Genomic DNA, 24,557 nt, shown 5'->3' on the forward strand with positions numbered 1-24,557 from the left:
AATACTTCACTCCAAGCTCTTCTCGATTGGACGGTTTGTGCTGAGAAGTCTGCTGTGATTCTGATTGGCTTCCCTTTATAAGTAATCTGTTTCTTTTCTCTAGCAGCTTTTAATGTTCTGTTCTTTTGCTGGAGATCTGGGAACTGAGTGTAGTTTTATTTTGGTTGTGGTTGTTTGGAGTTCTAAATGCCTCATTTTCCTGTATATCAGGTTCTGTTTCCATGCTTGGGAAATGTTTTGCTATTTTTTCTGCAAATAATCTTTTAATGTCAGTCATGTTGCTTCCTGCTGTTTCATTGACTTCTATAGTTTGTACATTATTCCTCTTTGCCTCATCTTGCAGCTGTTGAATTGACTTTTCTTGGATCCTTGCTGATTTTACGAGAGCCATTCTTTTGTGGTCACTAGCTGCCATGCTGCCTTCAAGGTCTGAGATTCTATCTTCAGCTTCATTCAAGCGGTTTTGGTAGCTTTCAGTGGCAGCTTTGTTTTCCTGGAAGTCTCTTAGAATCTCATTCATGTGTTCTAAGTCCTTTGTATATTTGTCATTGAAGGCTTCTGACTCTTGCGTTTTTTCTTCTATTTTCTTATATATTTCTTCTTCAGGCTTTTTGAGCATTTCCTTCATTATTCTTGTCATTTCACTTTTTGCCTGATAGATTATTTCTGATCTCATCTCTTCTATGTCTTTATGGAGTTGTTTCTTTACTTCCATTGCAATCATTTCAGCTATTTCAGGCATGTGTTTACTAAGTTCTCCTATGTTGATGTCTCCTGGATTTGTTCTGGTTGGGGTGGAGTTCTGGGATTGTGTTTTAGTGCTTCGTTTTGTCATGTTTGCTGCTGGATGCAGAAAGCTCAGTTTCCCTCTTCAGTGGCTGCACAGGAAAGGCCACTAGTGTCCCTAGTTTTCTTGTTTGTCAGGTTTACCCCTCATTGACCCCTGAAAAGCACTACTTAGTCTTGGGTTTTCTGGCAGTTGTTGATTTGTATCTAGCTAGCGCTGGTCTCAGACGCAGTCTTTGGTGTCAGCTGATGGCAGACCATCTGATCCAGTGTCCCCTTGCAGTTCAGGGCACGTCCACGACCTGACTCAGGTTGCACTGGTGTGACAATCCCGGTCCAGTAGACCTATGTCCCCAGGCAGTTTAGGGTACAGGCATTATTCAGAAACAACCTGCAGGGTCTACAGTTTGTGAATCACCTAAATCTATGTCTCCACTCAGTTCAGGACTCATACAGGAACCAGATGCAGCCCAGATGGGTAGAAGTCATAGACTTCCCCAGCCTTCGACTCGCTAGAGGTTCTGGGCAAAGGCAAAGCATGGACTTGAACTGCGGGTCCAGCAGCTCCTGGAGCACTTGCTCACTCGGCACAGGGTGCTCGGGGGCTGATAGAGTCTACACGCCCCGCCCCCGGCCAGAGAAGTCCCTGGGCCTTCTGAGTGAGGACTTCCTCTCTGCCTCGGGTGCAGGGAGGGTAGAGACTCAGTCTGTAATGTTGGCGGGGTCCTGGTTTGCACGCTTTGGCTTCAGGGAGTAGATGGGAAATACCTGTCTCTCTCTGCGTGTTTCAGTTGGGAACCGTGGTGGTGTGGGCCAAGCACAGACTTGAACCCACTTGTCGGCAGCTCCTGGAGCACTTGCTCCCTCGGTGCAGGGCATGTGGGGCTCAGAGAGTCTGTTCGCCCCACCCCCAGCCAGAGAAGTCCCTGGGGCTTCTGAGTAAGGACCTCCTCTCTGCCACGGGTGCAGGGATGGCAGAGAGTCTGTAATGTTGGCGGGGTCCTGGTTCTTGCACTCTGCCCTGAGGGAGTAGATGGGAAATACTTGGCTCTCTCCACGCGTTTCAGCTGGGAACCGTGGTGGTGTGGGCCGAGCACAGACTCAAAACCATCGGTCCAGCAGCTCCAGGAGCACTCGCTGTCTCGGTGCAGGGCACGCGGGGCTCAGAGAGTCCTCTTTTATTTTTTTGAGGACTCTTCATATCTATTTCCACAGTGGTTGTACTAGCTTATGTTTCCATCCACAATATAGAAGTTTCCATTTTTCTCCACAGCCCCGCCATCTTTTGTTATTTTATTTTACTCTACTTTACTTTGTTTATTTTATTTTTTGTTTGTACCAGGAATCAAACTCATGACCTTGTGCTTTTCAGGCAGGTGCTGTGCCACTGAGCTACATCCCCAGCTGAGCATTTGTTATTCATTGATTTTTTGATGGTAGCCATTCTTTTTGGAGTAAGATGGTATCTTGGTTTAATTTGCATTTCTTGAATGGTCAGTGATGTTGAACATGTTTTCATGTATGTATTGGCCATCTGCATTTCTTCTGTATTCATTTTGGTTGCCCATTGTTTTTGACTGGGTTTTTTATTTGGGGGATCTAATTTTCTAAAATTCTTTTTATATTCTAGATGTCAGTCCTCTGCCTGAGGAACAGCTGCCAAAACTTTTTTCCATTCAGTAGGTTGTCTCTTTGACTCTTTTCCTTTGACTACAGAAGCTTTTTAATTTGGATCCTGTTTGTTGATTTTTATTATTTCTTGTGCCGTTGGGTTTCTTTTCAGAATATCCTGGCCTATACATGTGTCCTCAAGAGTTTTACCTATTTTTATGTTCCAGCAGATTAAGTGTTTCCATTTTGACATTGACATCTCTGATCTATTTTGATTTTAGTTTAGTACATGGTAAGGTATATGAACATCCAGTTTTCCTAGCACCATTTATTAAAGATGCTATCTTTCCTCCAGTGTATGTTTTTGGTCCCTTTGTCTAAGATCAAAAAATTGAAAGTGCTTTGGGTTGTTTCTACATCCTCTATTTTGTTCCATTGACCCATATTTCTCATTTTGTGGCAGCACCAGGCTGTTGTTTTTTTTTTTTTTTTTGTTTGTTTGTTTGTTTGTTTGTTTTTTTTCCAGTGTAGCTTTGGAATGTAACTTCAAACATGGGATTGTGATACCTTCTGCTTTGTGATTGTTACCCGGAATTGCTTTGGCTATTCTGGGTCTCTTCTGGTTCCATGTGAATTTTTGGATTGTTTTCTCTAGATTTATGAGGAATGCTATTGATATTTTGATTGAGTTTGTGTTAAGTTTATATATCAGTTTTAGTCATATAAACACTTTGATTATATTGATTCTGGCTATCCAAGAACATGAGATATCTTTCTATTTTCTGGTGTCCTCTTCAACTTCCTTTATCAGAATGATGTACTTTTTGTTTTATAGATCTTTTACTTTCTTGGTTAGATTAATCCCGAAGTATTTGATTTTTCTTAATGCTTCTGAAAATGGTATTATTTTTCTAGTTTATTTCTCAGTGAGCTTATTATTAGTGCAAAGGGACACTGTTGATTTTTGTGTGGATTTTGTACCCTGATACCTTGTTGAATTTGCTTATTAATTCTAGCAGTCTTACTGGAATTTTTTGGGTCTTAAATGTAGAGGATCATGTCCTCTTTAAATAATGATACTTTGGCTACTTCCTTTCTTATATATATATCCTTTTTATTTCTTTCTCTTGCCTGATTGCTAGGGCTAATATTTAAAGGACTGTGTTAAATGAAAGTGTTGACAGTGGACACCCTTGTCTTGTTCTTAATTTTAGAGGGAAAGCTTTCAGTTTGTCCCCATTTAATATGATGTTGGTGGTTTGTCATAAATGGCTTCTGTCAGATTGAGATAAGGTTCTCTAAATATTTTTTCTCCCATAAATATTTTCTTCAGGATTTTAATAATCAGTTAATGTTGGCTTTGTCAAATGGTTTTTCTGTGTCTATTGAGATAATCACATGATTTTTTTCCTTGCTTCTGAAATTTATGTGATGTATTACATTTATTGATTTACCTATGTTGAACTTTGCAGCCCTGGGGTGAAGATGACTTTGTCACATTGTATGATCTTTTTGGTGATTTATTACGATATGTTTGCTATTATATTGTTGAGGATTTTTGCACCTATTTTCTTTAGAGAAGTTGGCCTGTAGTTCTCATTCTTGGCTGGATCCTTGTCTGGTTTTGGAGTCAGGGACATGCTAGTTTCCAGGAATTACTTTGAGAGTACTCCTTCTCCTTCAATTTCATTAAGGAGATTGAGCCATATTGACATTAAATCTTGTGGAATTCAGCAGTGAATCTCGGGTCCTGGGCTTTCCTTAGTTCAAAGGTTTTTTATTACTGTATTAATTTCATTGAATTATTTGGGATTTTAAAATCTTCTTGGTGCAGTTTTGGTAATTCATATGTATCTAGGAGTCTCTACTTTTCATCTGAGTTCTCCAATTTTTTGGCATACAGGTTTGTGAATAGTTGTTAATAATATTCTGGATTTCAGCAGTGTCCATTGTAATTTTACCTTTTTCATTTCTAAATGCATTGAATTTCTTTTTTCCTTCCTTCCTTCCTTCCTTCCTTCCTTCCTTCCTTCCTTCCTTCCTTCCTTCCTTCCTTCCTTCCTCTCTCTCTCTTTCTGTAAGATTGAGTAAGGGTTTGTCTATTTTATTTATTTTTAAAACAGCCAGCTCCTATTTACTGATTTTTATGCTGCTTTTTAAGTCTCTATTTCATTGATTTCTGCTCTGATCTTTATAATTTATTTCCTTTTACTAGCCTTAGATTTGTTCTTATTTCTCTAGGATCTTGAGGTGCATCATTAGGTTAGTTATATGGGCTCTCTCTGTTTTTCTCATATGGGCTTTCACAACTATAAATTTCCCTCTTGGGACTGCTTTCATTGTGTACCTTTAATTCTGGTATGTTGTACTAGTATTATTATTTAATTCTAGGACTGTCTTAAGTTAAATTCAAGTTTGAGGAAAAAATTAGAGGAACGGAATTATGCAACTAAATTTTGGCAAGCACTTTGAACATCTTATTCTCTATTTAAATAATTCTTAGTGAATTGTTTTGGCTCTTTTTCATAGGTTAATATGCTAAATAGTATAAAGGATGTGTCTTATTTGCTATAGGAGTAACATGTCCAACAGGATTTGCTATTTACATTACCATTTTCTTCAATATACTTAATACAGACAAATGAAAGTAAATATGTTAGAACTTGAACAGAGATATTATTGTAACTCTGAAGTTCTATTGTATTAACTGCAGCAAAAAGAAACAAAATCTGATTATGTTGAACTACTTGTGCATGTTTCAAAGAACACGTAAACAATCTTTGTCTTATCATTATGTAAATAGTCTGGAAATATTCATTTATGAAAACTTAATTTGCTGGGTGTTGCTTGTCTTCTTGAAAAATTAGAGTAGTGTAGTGTATCATCAATTTCTGTTGTTTTGTGATTCTGGGGATCGAACCCAGGCAAATGCTGTACTGTTGAGGTGCACCTCAGCTTTGTATCATCAGTTTAAAGGTGGAATTCTTTCCTGAAGAATTTCAAACATTAGCAGTCAGCCTGAGTCATTCCAAGACTTGTTGACTATAAGTTCTCAAAGGGATAGCTGTAGAATCATAAACAGTGAGAGCTGAGGAGGTTGTAGAGCTGTTCTTTGTTGGTATTTTAATTTAAGCTGGTGGCATGCTTGCATGTAGTAATACAGAATATTGTTATTTCACAGGAACAAGGGATTTTTTTAAATGTAGTAAATAGAACCATATTAAATATTGCATAATATTTATTTAAGTAATATTTATATAAAATGTAAAATAAATTATATCCATAAGAACAGGCCCTGTAAAATTAAATATGATAGGTTATTTCTATGTTTTTCTATTAATATTTTCTTGTTTCATATTCATAAGAAATTATAGTCCCATGGAGTATACAAATCATGATGTTATAAAAACTAATAGTTAAAAACTCATTCATGCAATCAGTTATGTATTCTGCCTGACATCAAACAATTAATTGGGATTTTTCTTTTTTAAAAAGAATATCAAGTAAATTTTAATTAATATATTGGTATGTTCTTCCAGCAACAGATTATTTCCACTTACCTGGCAATTGACCTCTGAATCATTTGTTATAAGGAGTGAGAGTTTCAGTGCATATTTAAAGTAAGTCTTTTACGCTAATAGTTCCTTCTTTTTTAACAACTCAAGGTCAGTAGCATTAATGGATCATGAACTTCCACTCTCAGATTTCCCTCCTCCAATATTCTCTTGAATACCTTGGCGGCGAGAACATCCTTATCTTCAGAAGCAACTGTGAGCTTTTTAGAAGAGGGAAAAGAGAATAATTTCTATTGGAAAATGTTTTTCTGTATCTTTTTGCTCTCTCCTTGGAGAAGAGAGAAGGCACTGATCAATTGGTCATTCTTTTCTTGTACATTTTGTAACACTGATCATTTCTGAAACACAAAATTCTGTCCAAAGTTACTGGTTTGCTTACAGCAATATCCCACCTCTAAATGCTCTTTCCTAAGTATTCTTCTTATTTACTTTCTCCTATCTCATTCCCTTTTACTGTTTTCTCATGTCTTGACATTGACATTATAGAACCTCATATATCTTGTGTTCTAGTCTTCCTTTGGCTGGCTATTTACCCTCCTTATGACATTTAATTCTGGTGAGACCTCTGAAAATATGGAGGTTGTATATAAGATCCAGCTGGTGTGGCAAGCAGGTGTGATTTGCTCTGTTTCTGAGGTTCATAGTTCCTAGTTTCTGGTATATCTCAGCCAGAAAGTTTGAGATTTGTAATAGGGGAGAGGTCTTGTGTCTTTGTGGATCAATGTGTTGCTTTATGTATAGACAATCACCAGGCTTCATCTGCATTGCCTCCTCTGGGAAGCCTTCCCTTACCCTTCAGAGAGAGCTTATAAATTTCTCTGTGTTATCACTGTACCTTTTACATGTTTCTTACTGTTCTCAATATCTTCTCTAGTGCTTGAGGTGCAGAGTGTAACTTGTGCATGTTGGTATGTCTGGGAACAGCACTATATCATAGTAGGTGCTTAATAAATGGTTGTTGAGTGATATATAAGTGAATGTCCACTTCATATTTTGCCTGAGAGTGTTGCCTTATTTCTTTGCCTCTTCAGTGCCTCACATAATGCCAGAAATATGGTAGATCTTCAGTACCTGCTTGTTAAGTGACTGAAGTGAATGAATAAAGAATCTTTTTAAAAAGTGGACATGCCTAGAGAAATTTACTATGGGATGCCCCTGATGAAATGGGTGTTAAAATTTTTCTAATATTTCCCCTTCTGTTTCACTACTGCATATGACTTTGGACAGATACTTTTTAAATGTATGGAATGCTTGCAATAATGCTTATTCAGATTGTGTTTTTGGCAAACTAAAACCATGTGCCACAAGTGGAAGGTATTGCTTAGTGAGGTGATTATATACTTGAATAAGGACAGAGATACCCTGAAGTTCCTCCAATAAAACATTATTATAGATTTCCTAGCTAAAAACCAAAGATGACATAACCGATCATATATGATACCTATCTCTTAAGCAGTCTCATAACTGAGCTTACATTTCAGAGCCTCAGTTTAGTCATCCATTCGTGGGTACAAGAAAAGCTATCATATTCAGTGTCACAGCTGAAAAACAAGTTTGTCTACATTCACTGGAGAGGATGGCTCTTACAACATTCTTTCTGTTTGCTCACTGATTGGTTAATAATACCCACCTGTATATCTTGGATGAGTGAAGAATAGCAGACGGACCTTGAAAACTAAGGTGTCCTACACATTATATGAGCAGTGAAAATGCAACCCTTTTCTGCTACCTTAAGTCTTTGGCAGAGATGACCAAAAGCCTTCTTCTTTTGAAAGCATAGGAGAGTTGCAAAGGGCTACTTTAATTTTGGTTCTAGGGGATAATTCTTATAATTCTTACATTTCAGTCTCAATCCCCAGTGGACCACAGGAAGGACTCTTCATGTATCTGTCAGCAGGTGCACATAAAGCACATTGCTTGCAACTCTGTTGCTGAAGAAACATTGCGGTTAAGAGAGCAGACAAAACCCCTGACTGTTTCTCCACCACAAAGGAAAACAATAGCTTTCTTTGTTTTAAATAGACTTGCCCAGTTCTCTTCAGCTGCTTAAAAGCACATGCAGGCGTTTGGAGGACTGAATTACACCTCCTAAGAAGGGTAAATTACATGGTTCTAAAAATGTCATCCTTTGCCAAATCAGGAGCAGTGCTTGATTTGCAGCATTTGTTGTGAGCCTTTGAAAAAATACAGCTCTTTTCTTCCTAAATTGTTTGCTAGGGAACAAACTCAAGGACTATTCAACTCACGATGTATCGGTAGTATCAACGTCTGAGAGAGACTCACACGCACTTTTGGCTGTTTGGAATGGAACTTCTTATCTTAATGTTTGGGAGGAATTCAACATGCCAGGTAGAAGTCGAAATGAATATCAAGTGTCCTGGGGTCTGAACCAGCCATAAAGGAGTTACTGGTGTTAATCACACAGTATATAAAAATAAGTGAATTATCACTTAAAAATGAGGGATTCTGCATGTCATCCCAGATTTCTTGCTTCTTTTGAACACACCTATGGAAGGCTGGGCCTGTGGGTCTGCAAGGCAGCTGTGGACGGGTGCCCAGCAGGGCTGCTTCCATTAGATCAGGCTTATACTTGTGGGTCACTGGGCCCCTGCATCTTTCTCTTGACTTCCTGATACTGATGCCAGTGCCCAGTGCCATTTCTTGTTACCCTGGCAGTATTTTTATTGCTGTAGTACAGGAGAGAAATATTTCTCTTTCTCATAGGAGAGAAAACAAAAAAGACCTTTTCTCTGACCCCCTTTCTGCTTCAGTTACTTTCATTACCTACCTAGCTCCATCTGAGTTTGAGACTCCAGTGAGGACCAAGATGTAGTTTGCAGTGTGAGATTATAGTCTAAGTTGAGATCCCAACATTTGGTGAATTTATTTCTCCCAAATATTTTGAATGACAGCAACCATATGCTAACATAGGTATTTAAAATTGTGTTTAAAGTAGATCTTAGTAAAAACTATGTAATGATTGCAAGGTTGAGTGTTATATTGTATAGTTCCCTCCATGGGTTTTTGACAACTTGTGAAGATCCTTGATATTTAGTAATCACTCACTGTGTTCCAAGCATTGTACTAAGCATTTTACCTGTATTATTTCATTTAGTTCTTAACAACTGTATAAGCTGTATTCCCATTTCCCAGGAAACTGAACAATGTATGTAAAGCCATGTAGCCATAAAAGAGAGAGCCCTGATTTCAAACTAGGCAGTTCCAGAGCACAATGTTTTATTGTTGTCTTTTAGGTGGTGCTATTTTTCAAGTGACCTAACATTAGTAAGAAGGGTTGAGGTCACACACCCAGGTTACCACACAGAGTTATTAAGTGGTAGAGGTAAGATTAAAGCATAGGTGTAGAGACTTCAAGGCTTTTGATATCAAATTGTATTTCTTGATTTTCAAAAGTATCTATAGTTATTTCTCACTAAATCATGTTACATATTTCATAATGGAGAATTTTAAACATTGCTTAAAGAAAAAAATGAAAAATACTTTAGGTCTGTGGGTACCACTAGATTCCAGTCTGGTATGAACACTGAACCGGCCTGGCAAGATTAGGGAGGAGACATGCTCCGACCTTTCCACTTCCAGGTATGTTGGGTGGAGATGTAGATTTGGAGTTTAGTTCTTAGGATATTCTGTTGTGTGCCATTGTTTGCTGTACCTATTGAAATGTGGAGATGTTTTGTAATATATGTGCCTGCTATGGTGAGTTATGCTGAAAACTGGGTAATTTGTTTTTCCATGATGATCAAAAATAAGATACAAATTTCATGAAGAATGTCATATACTGTTAATATAGAATGTTAATGATAATATTTTGTTGTTATGTATTTGCCATTCAGAGTCTGTACAGGTCTTTTCCATAAATTATCACTAACAGTTATACTCTCCCAGCCTGATATAAGCCCCATTTCCAGAGCAGCAAACTGAAACTAAAGTCAGCGCAGTGATTTGTTCACAAGTGCATCTCTTCACGGAAGAGGGCTTCACATACTGGTCTTAAAGGTCATACTCTTTCCATTGAACTATGCTATTACTATTCCCTGGGCACAAAATTATGAAATTTACTCATTTGCTTATTTAATCATCTGTAAAATGGCTAATAATAGTATCTACTTAGGTTTTTGTGAGAGTTAAGTGGCATAAATCACATAATATATATAAAGTACTAAGCTTAAATTGGCATATAAAAATGCTCAATAAATGTCAGTTTTTATTACATATCTTGTTGAGTATATGGCAGGATGTAGTTCAGGTACTGGGAAACAAAGACATAAGATGTTTTGTCTTTCCTGTGCTTATATTTGACCTAAGAGAGGTGGGGTAGAATAGTCTTTGCACATAATTGTGATAGATAAAGCAATAGCTATGGATCCACAGGCAGAGTACAGGACAGTACAGCTGGAGGTTCTGCCTGTGTGGTGTAGGAAACCCTCACACAGCTTGGCCATTAATGTGATAAGCCTCTCTTGAGTGTGATTTGAAAAAGATCTTTAAACAACTTGACTTTAAAAATTTGATTCTTTTCTAAAGGGCAGGTTAAATAAATAAAAGCTGCTTACAATTAAAGTTTAAATACTGCTCAGCAAGCACTTAAACTGTAGTGGTACAGCTAAAGAAGGAAATAGAGGTGAGCATATGATGATAACCCTGGGCCTCCACAGTAGGCAGAGGGTGGAAAGAAAACCACATCTCTCACAAGAGAGGTAAAAATGTTCCCTGTCCAAGAGAAAGCCTCTTTGGCAATCTATGAATCCCCAGCTTTGTATTTCCTCCCTCCCATGAAAGGAGCCTCACTGCTGGAGTTCCCAACCACTTCTTTCAGAGCCCTGGGCAGCTTTCCCCTTCAGTACAGAGGCTTGGAGAATCACTGTCAGGTAAGGATAAGACACATAGCTACCATACTTGCATTTTCTATTCTAGTCTTTCATGTACAATATGAACCTATAGTGGAAGATCAGAAGCATTTTGAGGAAAGGAATTTATGCAAAAGAATTAAATGTGCAAAGTAAATGATGGAATTCAAGAAAGAGCAAATAGAATGAAAGGTAGTAAGAATAAAACACATCAATATCTTCAGAGAGATTTAAGAAGCTATTGCAGCTATGGAACATAAATAAGTGGCCCATAAAAAGCAGCAACTAGAGAACAAGAAGGATTACTTATAAATTAACAACATTATTTAAAAATTCAATTATAGGGTAAGAAAAAGTAGAATAGATATGGCTGAAGACTAAGTTAATGATCTGGAAGAAATTCTCCTAGAACATAGATTGAAAAGATGGAAGCATAAATTAATAGATCAGAGACCAAATCCCTATATACATCACATAGGGATTTCAAAACAGAGAAGAGTAAAAAGAAGGGTAATGAAATGGATGATTAAATGAAACTAGGGTAGGAATTTCAGAATAGACAGAAATAATGGAAGAAATAGATAATAGATTATGATTTTCCAAAGACTTATTTCTTCAGAATAAAAATATTCACTGAATGCTTAGTTGGAAAAAAACAAAAACTAAAAGGTACAAACTAAGAGATATACTGATGAAATTTTATAATTCCAGGATAGAAACTAAAGTCTAAAATATTTTCCGAGAAAAGAAAAGCATATTATTTCCAAAGAAATAAGCATATTTTCATCAAACATTTGAAATGTTGACTATGCTGAGACAATGGAAATGTTTTTAAAAATTTCAAAATATTTTGAACCTAGAATTCTGTAAAAATTTACAAGATCACTCAAATTTGGAACAAAATGACATTTTCGGGGGTTTTCAGACAGTTAATATCTATGCACTTCTATAAATTTGTATCCGTGTCCTGGAAATAGTTTCCTGAAAAAAATAATAGATTCACTGTAGTAAAATTTAAAAAGTGATCTAAGAAAGAGAACAATATAAATTCAAGAACCTATAGTAAGAAAATAAGCCAGTAAATACTATAGTGTGCTGTAAATATTGAAACCGTAACTGTGAACCAATTGCTGAGAAATTGGTCTCAATTGCTGAGAAATAGTCTCTTAAAAATTGAAAGAATAGAATAAGATTGGTAATCATCTCAAACTAATCAAATTACAGATTATTTTAAACATTGCCAGGTTTGGGAAAAATGGAATCTTGTTTGGAAAGAGTAAATAATAGATTAATTTTCAATAGATTGGAAAACTTGCTGTATTACTTATGTATATACTGAATACAAGTGTATGAAGAGAATAAATTAAGTATATCAAGTGATAAACAAAGGGAAAACATGAACAAATATTTGATCAATCTACATGAAGACCTGAAAACAAAGAGGATAAAAAATATAATAAACAGAATGCACACAGGTGATGGTAAAAAGACCATATTAGATGACATTTGTACACTAATTTCTCAGTTACTAATTCTCAGTTACTAAATGTAACTGAGTTAAAATTTACCTTAAAACATTGAGATTATCTAAGTAGGTTATAAACTTTTTCACAAAGTAAATATAAAAGTATGTGGTCTTTGTAATAGGCATCCTGATTTCAAGGTCTAACTAAAAATTGCCACTGGCAAATTGTAACCAAAAGAAAGTAAAAACATTAGGTAACATAAAACAAAATGGAACTTAAGGTGAAAAGGTAAAATGATACAGAGGGTAATATTGTATGCTGATTTTTAAAAGGTTTTTGCAGTTTATAAATCATCTCATGAAAAATTGACACAATCACCACAGGTAAAGTTGTGACAGAATCTTTGTTTCTTCTGCTTTTTGCCAGCACCAACACTGGCTTTTGCAACTCCCCTAACTTTCTTCATTCTGTTCTTCTGTTCCTCTTTCTATTTTCTTGAGGTATTTTCCTTCTCGTGGGTTCATTTTTCTTTGTATAATCCTGTGATTCACAAATCATGCTAAAGCCAGTTGTTTTGCCACTGCCAAAATGGGTCCTGAAGTGAAAAACAAAGATGACATCTGGTGTGATATTTAACATTTAGGCTAATTTTAACCAAATTTCTGTTGCCTTCTTGGGTGTTTCCTCTGAAGTAGTCAGTTGCTCATGAACTTGCTGGTCTAGATAGCTACTGTGTCATTCATGATGATTGCTAACCCTCACGTAACCAGAGAGGGAGGAAAAACTGTTGTACCTATTACAAGTAAAATTCACCAAGAGAATGTGATGGCTATGAGTCTTCCCAGATCAGCAACAACAACAAAAAGCACTGGAATAAATAGTCTCCTGCCTCAATAGTGTTCTGCTGGGGTTACAAGTAATTGATCAAAACGGAGGTAGAAGACTTCTCTCAGAGATCTCTTTTTTTAAGAATAGAATTGGATTTTATTTTTTTATTAGTACATGTTTGCAGTATGTATTGATTACATTATCATGTGGAGTTGGTACATGTACATAACACAATTTAATTCTTTTTTTTTTTTTTCATCCCTTACCCTTCCCATCATTCTCTGCTCCTTCTAACTCTTGGACCCCTTCCTATTTGCAAAAGATGTGCTTCCATTCTTTTGATTTTTTTTCCATTCCTTTTCCTTCCCCTTCATCTCCTTTACATCTCTTGCTCCCCACCCCATTTGAGAAAAATCTCCCTATTCCTACTATGTATCTTTCATTTTATTTATATTTGAAGTTTCCCATGTAAGAGAAACCATGCAATATTTAAGCTTGTATATTGATTTATTTCACAATATTGAGATACCATCATACTCCAGAAAGAATAGCTATCATCAAAAAATAAAAAAAAAAATGCTGGTGAGGCTGTGGGAAAAAGGAACCCTTCTATATTTTTGGTGGAAATGTAAACTAGTACAAACACTATGGGGATCACTGTGGAGATTATTCAAAAAATAGAAATTCCCTTGATTAAGCTATTCTCTTTCTAGACATCTTCCCAAGACTTAAAGTCATCATGTTACAGTGCCATATATACTTATGTTTATAGCAGGACAATTTGTAATAGCTAAATCTTGGAGTCAGCCTATATGTTCATGAACAGATGAATGAATGGTATTCATGGTACACAATGGAGTACTACTCTGCTATAAACAATGATAAACTTGAGGTGTTTGTAGGTAAGTAGATGAGCTTTGAGAAATCTCTCTTGTGATAATGTTTCCAGATTTGGAGTCTTGCCAAGGTTCTTGATGTCCTAAACAAAGTCTTGAGCAGGACCCCAAAGAGTAACAGCAGGATTGACTTCTTTGAAAGAGAAAAGACAAGACGCACTCCACAGAGTGCGAGTAGGCTAGTGAGAAGAGCTCATGGCAGCCGGGGGCTTGGTGTTGTGGGCTTTAATCTTCCGGGTTTGGTGTTTTTGTCCATTTAATGATCACTTGTCTGTGCATGAACATTCTCTGGCTGGTTTTTTCTTACACTTTTCCTATGTTGTATAGAAATGGACATTAGAACTTTATGTTTGTATGTGTGTCCCCAAGGAGCTACAGTCAGGAGGACTCAGTTTTGTAGTTTCAGAATGAAGCAGGTGAGAGATACATGGGAGGCTTACTTAGACATTGTTTTTCTAAAAGCAGTGGTTTGCTTCTTGCTAGTATGCCATTTAAACCTGAATGAGACTCCCGCTGCATAGATTTCATGAATATTCATGGTTACCTGTGACCTTAATAACCTCCTCATAATTATTTTAGTTCAAGTCATATAGCTCAGATTTCTAGGTTCTGGTTCCAGCCACCACCAGCAAGCAAGTCACTCACTTCCTTTCTCTGGGTTTCAATAAACTTGCCTTTCAGTAAGTGTGAGTAAAATCAACACCCATTAAGATCTTTTCTTTCTCTAAAGGCTTATTTTTCTATTGCATGAGTTTTACTCATATTTTATCAATCCTTTTTGTAAAATCCAATATTGACAAAAACATTTCTGTGACATGTTTTTTGGAGTGGGCAAAATCACTTTTTAATCCTCCTACACCTGTCAGATTTTTAGAAGAATAAAAAAATGTTTGAGTGAGTGGTAGTTAGTGTAGCAATGTTACCTGTGTCTCAGGGTTACTTGGTATCCTCTCTGTATTCGGTGTTAGCAGTTCTGAGCCTGTGGTTGCTCTGATCATTGGATCCCTTGAATGTCTCAATCTCCTTCCTTACAAATGTGGCTTCTTCCTTTTGCAGCTGCACTGCAGGCACTAAAAAGGAAAAAGAGGTTTGAGAAGCAGCTCACTCAGATTGATGGGACCCTTTCCACCATTGAGTTCCAGAGAGAAGCCCTGGAGAACTCGCACACCAACACTGAGGTGTTAAGGAACATGGGTCTCGCAGCAAAAGCGATGAAAGCCGTTCATGAAAACATGTGAGTGACTTTGGTAACCCTTGCAATCATAAATATTCTCAGTGCTGGAAAAACCTTTGAAATTAGGATGAATTGTGGTGGAATGGGCTCACACATCTGGAGCTTTTTGATTTATCAAATGGAAAGCTTTCTCAGGGGAAAAGTGGAGTGACAACACTCCAACAGTGAAAATTGGAGTCCCAACACTCCAACAGTGACAACACAAAAACAAAAAAACCCATGAAAAATAGAATTTCTAATGTTTTTCGGTTTCCTCATGATTGTCTGAAACTTCATCTCATCATACTTTAATTTTATAACTTTAAAGGTTTCATTGTCAACATCTGTGCTCTAGAATACTGGTTGTCAAAACTTATTTTTTATTTTACAAAATTAAAAAAAAACTGACAAATCAACAATGAAGACAAAATCAAAACAACAAAAATGAAACGTGACTTCAAGACAAAATGATAAAAATTTACAATGGTTACTAAATTACACACTGTCACCTTCAAAAAAGTTGCTCAGTTCATCAGACATAACAATGTAAGATTGTACAAAGTCAACACCCAAAAATCAATAGCATTCCTATACACAAACAACAAACTGACTGAAAGAGAAATTAAGGAAACCAAACCTTTCACAATAGCATCCAGGAAATTGAAATATTTAGGAATCAATCAAACAAACGAAGTAAAAGATCTATTCATTGAGAACTATAGTACTATGAAAAAAGAGATAGAAGAGGCTTTCAAAAAATGGAAAAACATTTCTTGCTCATGGATAGGAAGAATCAACATTGTGAAAATGACCATACTCCCAAAACTGTTGTACAGATTCCATGCAATTCGCATTCAACTACCATTAGCATACCTCACAGATCTAGAGAAAATGGTCCTTAAATTTATCTGGAACCAGAAGAGACCCAGAATAACAAAAGCAATCCTGGGCAACAAGCACAAGTCTGGTGGAATCACAATCCCAGACCTGAAATTATACTACAAAGCCACTGTCATAAAATCAACCTGATACTGGCTAAACACAGACCAGAGGATCAATGGAACAGACTGGAAGAAACAGGCACAACCACAAACACACTCAGCCACTTAACTTTTGATAAAGGGGCCAAACAAACTCACTGGAAGAACGATAGCCTCTTTAATAAAAGGTGCTGGAAAAATTGGCTTACCACCTGCCAAACACTAAATATAGACCTAAGTCTATCACTGTGCACCAAGCTCAAGTCAAAATGGATCACAGATCTCGATATTAAAACAGAAACACTAAATGTATTGGAAGAGAAAGTAGGTAAAAACCTCGAAGACATAGGGGTAGGCAGAGAGTTCATGAACAAAAACCAAACTGTAGGGGAAATATTTCAAGGAATCAACAACTGGGATCTCATCCTACTGAAAAGTTTCTGCACATCCAAAGAAATCACCAGCAGAGTAAAAAAGAAAACCCACAAATTGGGAAAAAGTTTTAGCTGACTGTCCTTCAGACAAAGGTCTTCTACCCAGAACATATAAAGAATTAAAAAACATTAGCCACCCCTCCAAATTCAAACACCCAATCCAAAAATGGGCATCAGAGATGAATACACACTTCTCAGATAAAGAAATACAAATGGCAGATAAATATATGAGAAAATGTTCAACATCATTAGTCATTCGAGAAATGCAAATTAAAACAACATTGAGATTTCATCTCACCCCAGTAAGAATGGCAAGCATTAAGAAATCAACCAGTAACAAATGCTGGCGAGGCTGTGGAGAAATAGGAACCCTTCTCCACTGCTGGTGGGAATGCAGACAGATGAAGCCACTGTGCAAATCAGTTTGGAGATTCCTCAGAAAACTAGGTCTAGAGATTCCATTCAACCCAGCTATTCCTCCTCTGGGTATTTTCACAGAAGAATTACAAACATCACCCCACAATGATATATGTGCAGCCATGTTTATAGCAGCACAATGTGTAATAACTAAATGGTGGAAACAGCCCAAATGTCCATCCACTGAGGAATGGATAAAAAAATTGTGGTACTTTTATATAGAAATATTACTCAGCTATAAAGAAAGATAAACTCAAGGCTTTTACATGTAAATGGTCACAACTAAAGACCATACTCATAAGTGAAATAAATCAGACCTGCATGTGTAAGCAACATATTGTCTCACTAGTGTGAGAACCTGAAAGAGTGAATAAAAATTAGGAGGTATGATAGACATTGTGAAACGAAAGGAAAATGCTTGAAAGAGCAAGTGGGTTGAAGGAAAAGAGAAAAGAAAGAAGGGGAAATTGTGTATGTAAGTATATATAGGATAGCTAACATAGTTGTACTACTGACTTCTGTCGCTTTACTGAAAGGAACAGTTAATAATTACTTATTTGATCAACCGTGTGTATCTCTGTTTTCCTGAGAAACCACTTTGAAGATATCAATACGCAATACAACAGCAATTTTTAATTTCCTACCACTTTGTCTGTAATTCAGTGTTGCTTGTATTGTTCTTATGCTATTTTGTAAATGGATGTCTGTTTGTGAATATGTTTTCCTTCTTTTATTTTTAAAATAAACTAAAAAAGAAAATAGAAACAGCGCAGAATGTGGCCTGTAGACACCAACAGGCTGGGAGAGAAGGGTAGGACCCAGAGGGACTCCAGTGCTAGAAACTCGTTGAAGCGGCTGCCTGTCCTGTGGCTACTTAGATCTCTTTGCTGTGTGGTTGTTGATTCTTCGGAGAGCTTAGGGGACCTGCTGTCTTTAGTAACCTCTCAGGGCATCACACCACTGTTGGAAACCCGCAGGGAGTCAGGATGTCAGGGTTTACTCAGTTACTATAGAAATATATCTCTAGTTCCAGAGTTTAACATCTCCAAAGGCCTGCTTTCAGAGTGACTACTGGAAGCTGCATACTTGTCTTGGTCATGGTGGTTGTTGGTGTTCTGTGGTACTATTTTCCCTGGAGGAAATGCACAGCAGCGTATTTAAGTTTTACATTTGCCCTGCCAAATTTTCAAAATGGTTCTGTAAATATTATTAGTTATAAAATAATTTAATTTCTAGTGACTTTAAACAATAATGGCTACTTTCTTAATATTTAATATGTGATTGCTGGGTGTGGTGGTGAATGCCTGTAATCCCAGAACTCAGGGCACTGAGGCAGGAGGATCATCATGAGTTCAAGGCCAGCCTGGGCCACATTGTGAGTTCAAAACCAGCCTGAACTGCATGGTGAGACTCTGTCTTAAAGAAATGTAAATCTACAGGATTGTTAAATTTTTAATGCACATTATTTTTAAAGTGATTGAGTATTATTACTAGGAATTTTTTTATAGTATGGAAATAAATGAGTTCATATTGACTCATTTTTCATATGGGTTTATTTTTAAATTCATTATTGTATGCTAAAATCCTAAAATATTTCAACAAAATATTACTTCTCAGGGATCTGAACAAAATTGATGATTTGATGCAAGAGATCACAGAACAACAGGATATTGCCCAAGAAATCTCAGAAGCATTTTCTCAACGGGTTGGATTTGGTGATGGCTTTGATGAGGTAGGTTACACACTAAACCATGTGGTATCGTAGCTGCCATGAAACATAGCTTCCTATAACATAGAATTGTCAGTTTCCTTTATTACTCAAAGAATAAATGGTAGTTGTTGGAAATATACTTCTCTTAGGAGGGAAATGAAATGTTAGTAGCTCTGATTTAAAGGAAAGATTAATATAATTTGGCAGACAGCCTCCTAATTAAGTTTTCAGCTATTAAGGGGGAAAACAGCATGTGATTATATAAAGTTAGTGACTCAATGATTGGTGCCTAAATAACCCCATTACAAGGAGTCACATGCTAGCACATCTGGGCAAACAAAGCAAACTGTGTCCATCTGTGAAGAACAGACATACCAGGCTCTATAAAATTAGAGGTTAGGCTGCCTCTGTTTATGACTCAGGCTGTGAAACAGAACAAATGTGGAGTGGCATTATTAACACACACATTACATTTAGATTAATCAAGTCTGATAATACACTCTGTAATTACAATGATGGTGTCTACACTGTGAATTTCAATTGTTCTACTCAAAGCTCTCACAAGCAGCACTAGGACACATTCAGAAGCATTTCCTAGTCATGGAGTAGTATAGCAAAGAATCCAACTTCCTGCTTTTGTTAAAAATAGTACATCTAACAAGTAAATATATGGTCCCATGGAATCCTAGAAAATGAGAATTTATTGTCTATAACTTTAAAAATGGATTGGAGGCTGGGTGTGGTGACATATGGGGCATGGCTGAGAGTTTGAGGCCAGCTTGGGCTACAAAGTAAAATTCAAGGCCAGCCTGAACTGAATAGTGAAACCCTGTTCCCAAAAGACAAAAATCAAAATAAAAAATACAATAATAAAAATGGATTGGGGTTTAGCAAAATATGGCTTGTAACCCAAATCATTCCATAGTGACAGATGACAGTGATTTTCATTGTTTTACAGTGTAGAGAACAAAACTAAACAAGACCATGTAGAAGGGGAAGATATCTGACCTACGAAACCTAAAATCTTTCTGTCTTTTCATTCATAGAAAAAGTTTGCCAGCCCTTGGTGTAAACTACCAAGCATCTAACGAGTATGTTATGATGTGATGGAAAGGACCTGGGCTGATGAGGACATCTGGATTTTACCACTTAGTAAAAACTCACATAAGTCCTTTTCCTTTTCTGACATTTAGTTGTCTCATCTATAAAGTGAAAACTATTGGATCATTGGACTAATCTTTAAAATTTCTTAAGTTTTACAACTCTTTATGAAGATCAAATAACTGCTTGGTACCTAAAAGTCAAAAATGATGGAGGAGATAACTACTTTGTTGTCATATTTGTAAAGAAAGCATCAGTATCTTCCTGGTGCTGTTGAATAATATCAAACACTATTGATAATTCTGGGCAGACATTCAACATAGGATACCTTATTCTTCCATTAATATGGTTTCTATATTTCTTCCTAATTGTTTTGTGAGCAGAAATAGAACATCAGACAATTTATTCTCATTTTTTTTATATAACCTGTGGAAAACCATAAAACACATACTTATTCTGAATATGCTATTTCACTGAGACTATGGACCTTCATATTTCATTTCCTTTTCATGTGGTTGATTAGATAGAAGTCAGATAATCAGCATGCTGCAAAGTTGATACTCACTGCCTTGATCAATGAGTGGGTGACTTAAATATATTCTGTCTTGCTCCATGATGTTATAATTCTCCCTTTAATAAATTTGTTTATATGCCTTTATCCCAAATTCAAGCATTAGCTCCTTGAATGTGGAGAGTGTTAATTCAACTCTGCACCCCAATGCTGAGTTCAAAACCTTCCCAGGATGGAGGTCTTAATAAATTTGTTATGAGTGAATGAATAAATAGTTTACTTGGTTGAAGACAAGTGTTTATTCATTTCTCACTATGGCATTTATCAGTATGACAACCACAGAAATCTGTGATGACAAATTTAGTTTTGATTCCCAGCCTCCTTCTGAAGGCAGTTGGTCTCCCTCTGAGGAGTTAGGGACAGGTCCATATGAACTACTGTAGGTCATCTCAGACCTGGCATAAGGTGACTTACATCCTGAAGGTCTTAAACTAGTAGTACCTTCCTGCGTTTTGGGGGCAAACAATCATTTTAGAATAAACTAAACTCACCAGAATCATTGTTAAAAGAGAAAATACATTATATCTGTATTGAATTGAAGTTTTATTACCCAAAATGTATGACTTTGATGATTTGACAAAAGAGCCAGAGTACCCTTGATTCTTTTTTATTTTTTGTGTGCTATGGCCTCGCTATATTTGTTTTTTTCAACAACATCAGCCCAAATAAAAATATTTATTTTCTTTAATTAAAGTTTCACAGATTCTTAACAGGAGAAAAGGACATATTGGAAAAATGACAGGCAACGTGTGAATTCCCCAGAAACTGAAGAGATTATATATTCAACTAGCACAAATTACTTGAATGGCTGTTTGCTGAAGTATTATAAGATTAACTACAACAAATTTGCACAACCCAAAATATTCATTTTTAAATCACTGCTCAGTGTTGCAAAAAAGACTTAGTTTCAAAATAAATATTCCATTTCACTGGCTTCTCACATATCAACTGGGTAGCAGATGTTCCTGTTATTGTATTTAAGGAAACCCACTTCTTGAAACGTTAATTCTCTAATTCTGCCTTTCTCCTATGTTCAGGATGAGCTGATGGCAGAACTTGAAGAATTGGAGCAAGAGGAATTAAATAAAAAGATGACAAATATCCGGCTTCCAGCTGTGCCTTCCTCTTCTCTCCCAGCACAGCCAGATAGAAAGCCAAGTGCACATCGGTCTCACGCAGGTCTGTTATGCAAACCCACTACGAGTCTTCATAGTTTGCTCAAGTAATAGCAAGGCTCACCTGGTTAAGCACATCTTTATATTTGATTCATATAACACATTTTTATACATAATTCATCCTTTTCTCTATGCTGAAAATGTGAATAATTCCAGTGACTAATTTTTATTGCTTTTACATTTCAGTGTCTTCCAGAAGGACAGAAGAAGAAGCTGATTTCAATGAACTGGCAGCTTGGGCTTCTTGTTAAACTAAAATGGAATTTTTGGACACATATTAATGAAGTATATACATAAGACATAAGTATTTTTTGCCAAGTTTGGAAGTTAAGAAAGACCTAGTTTTGTATTTACACTTGATGAGATATTGTTGTTTAAGCTTCATAATTCAAAATTAAGAAGAGTCATGCATAGACATAAAATCAAAGACAGAAGGGCTTCTCAGTGTGTCTTAGAGGATGCCTCCACAGAGATGGTGTGGGAGCAGTGTATGTCTACTTGGTCCCTACTGTATTTTCAGTTTGGGCATGCAATTGATACTTTCTATGTGCTTGTTGGAAGAGAATGTAATTCTCCTGACATGGCAGACAAACACAGTTTACAGTTGTTGTTTAAGGATACATTTAGGAAAGCTGGGGAAAATTTCCTTATTATGCAACTGCAAGTTTCCTGTGCATATTCAGATCAATGATAAATATAAATATGTTGTATTTCTTTTAGGGGAGACTTTTTGCCCTGAGATCTTGTATAAGTCTATACACATATAGTTGCACTTGAGTTTTGCAATATAAAACTTTAAAAGAGCTTTAATTGACATTTATTATGCCAATTAGGCTTGGAATGGGGCAATAGATGCATTTTCCAAAATGTCTGAGAGCACTAACAGCTTAGGCTGCTGAGCAAGGATCTCCTGGGTGTAATTTAGACACTTAGGGATCTGCATTAACACTTCCAGGCCATTATGATGCTATTATGGCTTCAGTATACTAAATGTAGGAGTGCTTATTCTTTTCTGTTTTGAGTTCTTTAGCAGTTTTTTTTACACACTTTACAGCATATACTTTGTAAATACATAAAACATTGTCATTTAAACATATACCTTGAATAATATTTTGGCCATATTTATTTTAAAATCAAAATAAATAATACAATTATACATTACCTATAGTATATCATAGAGCATAAAATGGCAAATACCATTACAGAAAATGCTTTACTATTCTCTCTTTTTATTTAGCAATATAATGGAATAGAAAGAATGCTAGCTGTGAAGGTAAGAAGCCCTGGTTTCAGTCTCTGGTGTGCCCCAAGCGTGTGTGACAAACTTTCTGAGCTTCTGTTTCTTTATTGGGAAATTTAAGAACTGGACTCTGTGTTCCTTAGTAGTTTGGTTCCCATCCTAGTTTTTTTTTTTTTCCCCCGGTACTGGGAATCGATCTCATGACCTTACACTTGCCAGGCAGGCGCTGTGCCACTGAGCTAAATCCCCAGCCCCTGGTTCCCATCCTAATTGTTTGACAATCTTCCCACACTTCAGAACATAAGAACCAAGTCTTCCTTATTCCTTAAATCATAGTTAAAATGTCTTTTGTTTTGAGAAATTTTTCTTACTTTCCCAGACTAAATTAGGTCTTCCTGTCACATGTTTTCATAGCTCTCTGCTCTCTCTTCTATTACTTTTCATGATTTATATTACATCTTTACTTGATCACTTAATTATTGTTTTTCCCTGTTGGACTGTGGTAACCATGAGGGCAGAAATCGTGTATCTTATAGTTCAATAATCCATGCCCGGCACACTGCACCATTTCTCATACACAGCAGGCATTCAATCAATACTTATTAAATGAACAACAATTGAGTTTTTATATCTTTTGGTACAATAGCACAACAAGAACTAGATTTACCTTCTGCCCTTAAACAACTAGAAAAACAGGCAGAGTATAGAAAAGCACAGTTTTCTAACACTGGGAAATGGTCAACGCTGGCAGTGAATCCTAACAGAAGGGAAACCAGGAGACCCGGACAGGGCCTATGGTCTTGAACTGTGGTCTGAATGTTTGCCTCCCACCCTCATTCACACAGTGTCATCCTACCCTAATCTCCAAGATAATGGTAGTAGGAGGTGTGGCCTTTTCAGAGATGAGTGAGTCATGAGGACAGAACCTCAGCGATGGGGTGAGTGGTCTCAAAATAGAGTCAACAGAACTTGTTTAAAACCTTTAGACATGTGAGAACACAGGGAAAAGGCACTATTTATAAACCAGAGCAAGCCCTCATCAGACTCCATGTGTGCCAGTGCTTCATCATGGGCTTCTAGTATCTTCTAGAGTCTAGTGCCTCGAGTACTATGAGATATCAATTTTTGTTTTATATAAGCTTCTAGGCTCTGGTGTTTCATTATGGCACTTCCTACAGATTAAGACAGAAAGTGCACAAGCAGACTCTGGAGGTGAGGAGAGAGGTCCTGCAAGTTTTTGGCTGAAAATTGATTTCTGTATTTTGTGAGGGATCTCCTGAGGCTGAGAAGAACTGCTGGAAAGTTGTAGGCAGATCAGTTCTCAGAGCTCCTACTTTTTTTTTTTTTTTTTTTTTTGGTTTTTCTCCGGTACCAGGAACCGAACTCACGACCTTGCGCTTGCCAGGCAGGCGCTTTTGCCGCTGAGATAAATCCCCAGCCCCTCAGAGCTCCTACTTGACCAGGAACCACTGTGTTCCCACTGAGCAAAGTGGAAAGATTTCTAATACAGGGGCACAGGTGGTATCCTCAGTGTGGTGTTGCCTTCATAGTGGCATCAGATTATATGTAGGCTGAAGGCTAGTCTGGGTCCACCTTAAAAAACCTTAAAAAGTAAGCTTCAAAATGATCAAATCATTCCAAGTGATTGACAGTATTCCAGAAAAAAATAAGAACAGCAGCAATCA

The 24,557-nt window shown here is 36.7% G+C and overlaps 1 protein-coding gene across 1 annotated transcript in view; it reads left to right on the plus strand.

The window, feature by feature from the left end:
• The window catches only part of Chmp4c (charged multivesicular body protein 4C), a 38,928-nt gene extending 14,726 nt beyond the window's left edge, over positions 1–24,202 (plus strand). The window contains exons 2-5 of the mRNA XM_005381721.2: positions 15,087–15,264; positions 18,692–18,806; positions 21,495–21,636; positions 21,819–24,202. Coding sequence (XP_005381778.1) covers positions 15,087–15,264; positions 18,692–18,806; positions 21,495–21,636; positions 21,819–21,883 — 500 coding nt within the window. The 3' untranslated portion in view covers positions 21,884–24,202. The remainder of the gene's footprint in view (positions 1–15,086; positions 15,265–18,691; positions 18,807–21,494; positions 21,637–21,818) is intronic.
• The last annotated feature ends 355 nt before the right edge of the window (positions 24,203–24,557 follow it).

The sequence above is a fragment of the Chinchilla lanigera genome, unplaced genomic scaffold, assembly GCF_000276665.1.
Source record: "Chinchilla lanigera isolate Chin_1 unplaced genomic scaffold, ChiLan1.0 scaffold00016, whole genome shotgun sequence".
Classification (NCBI taxonomy): domain Eukaryota; kingdom Metazoa; phylum Chordata; class Mammalia; order Rodentia; family Chinchillidae; genus Chinchilla; species Chinchilla lanigera.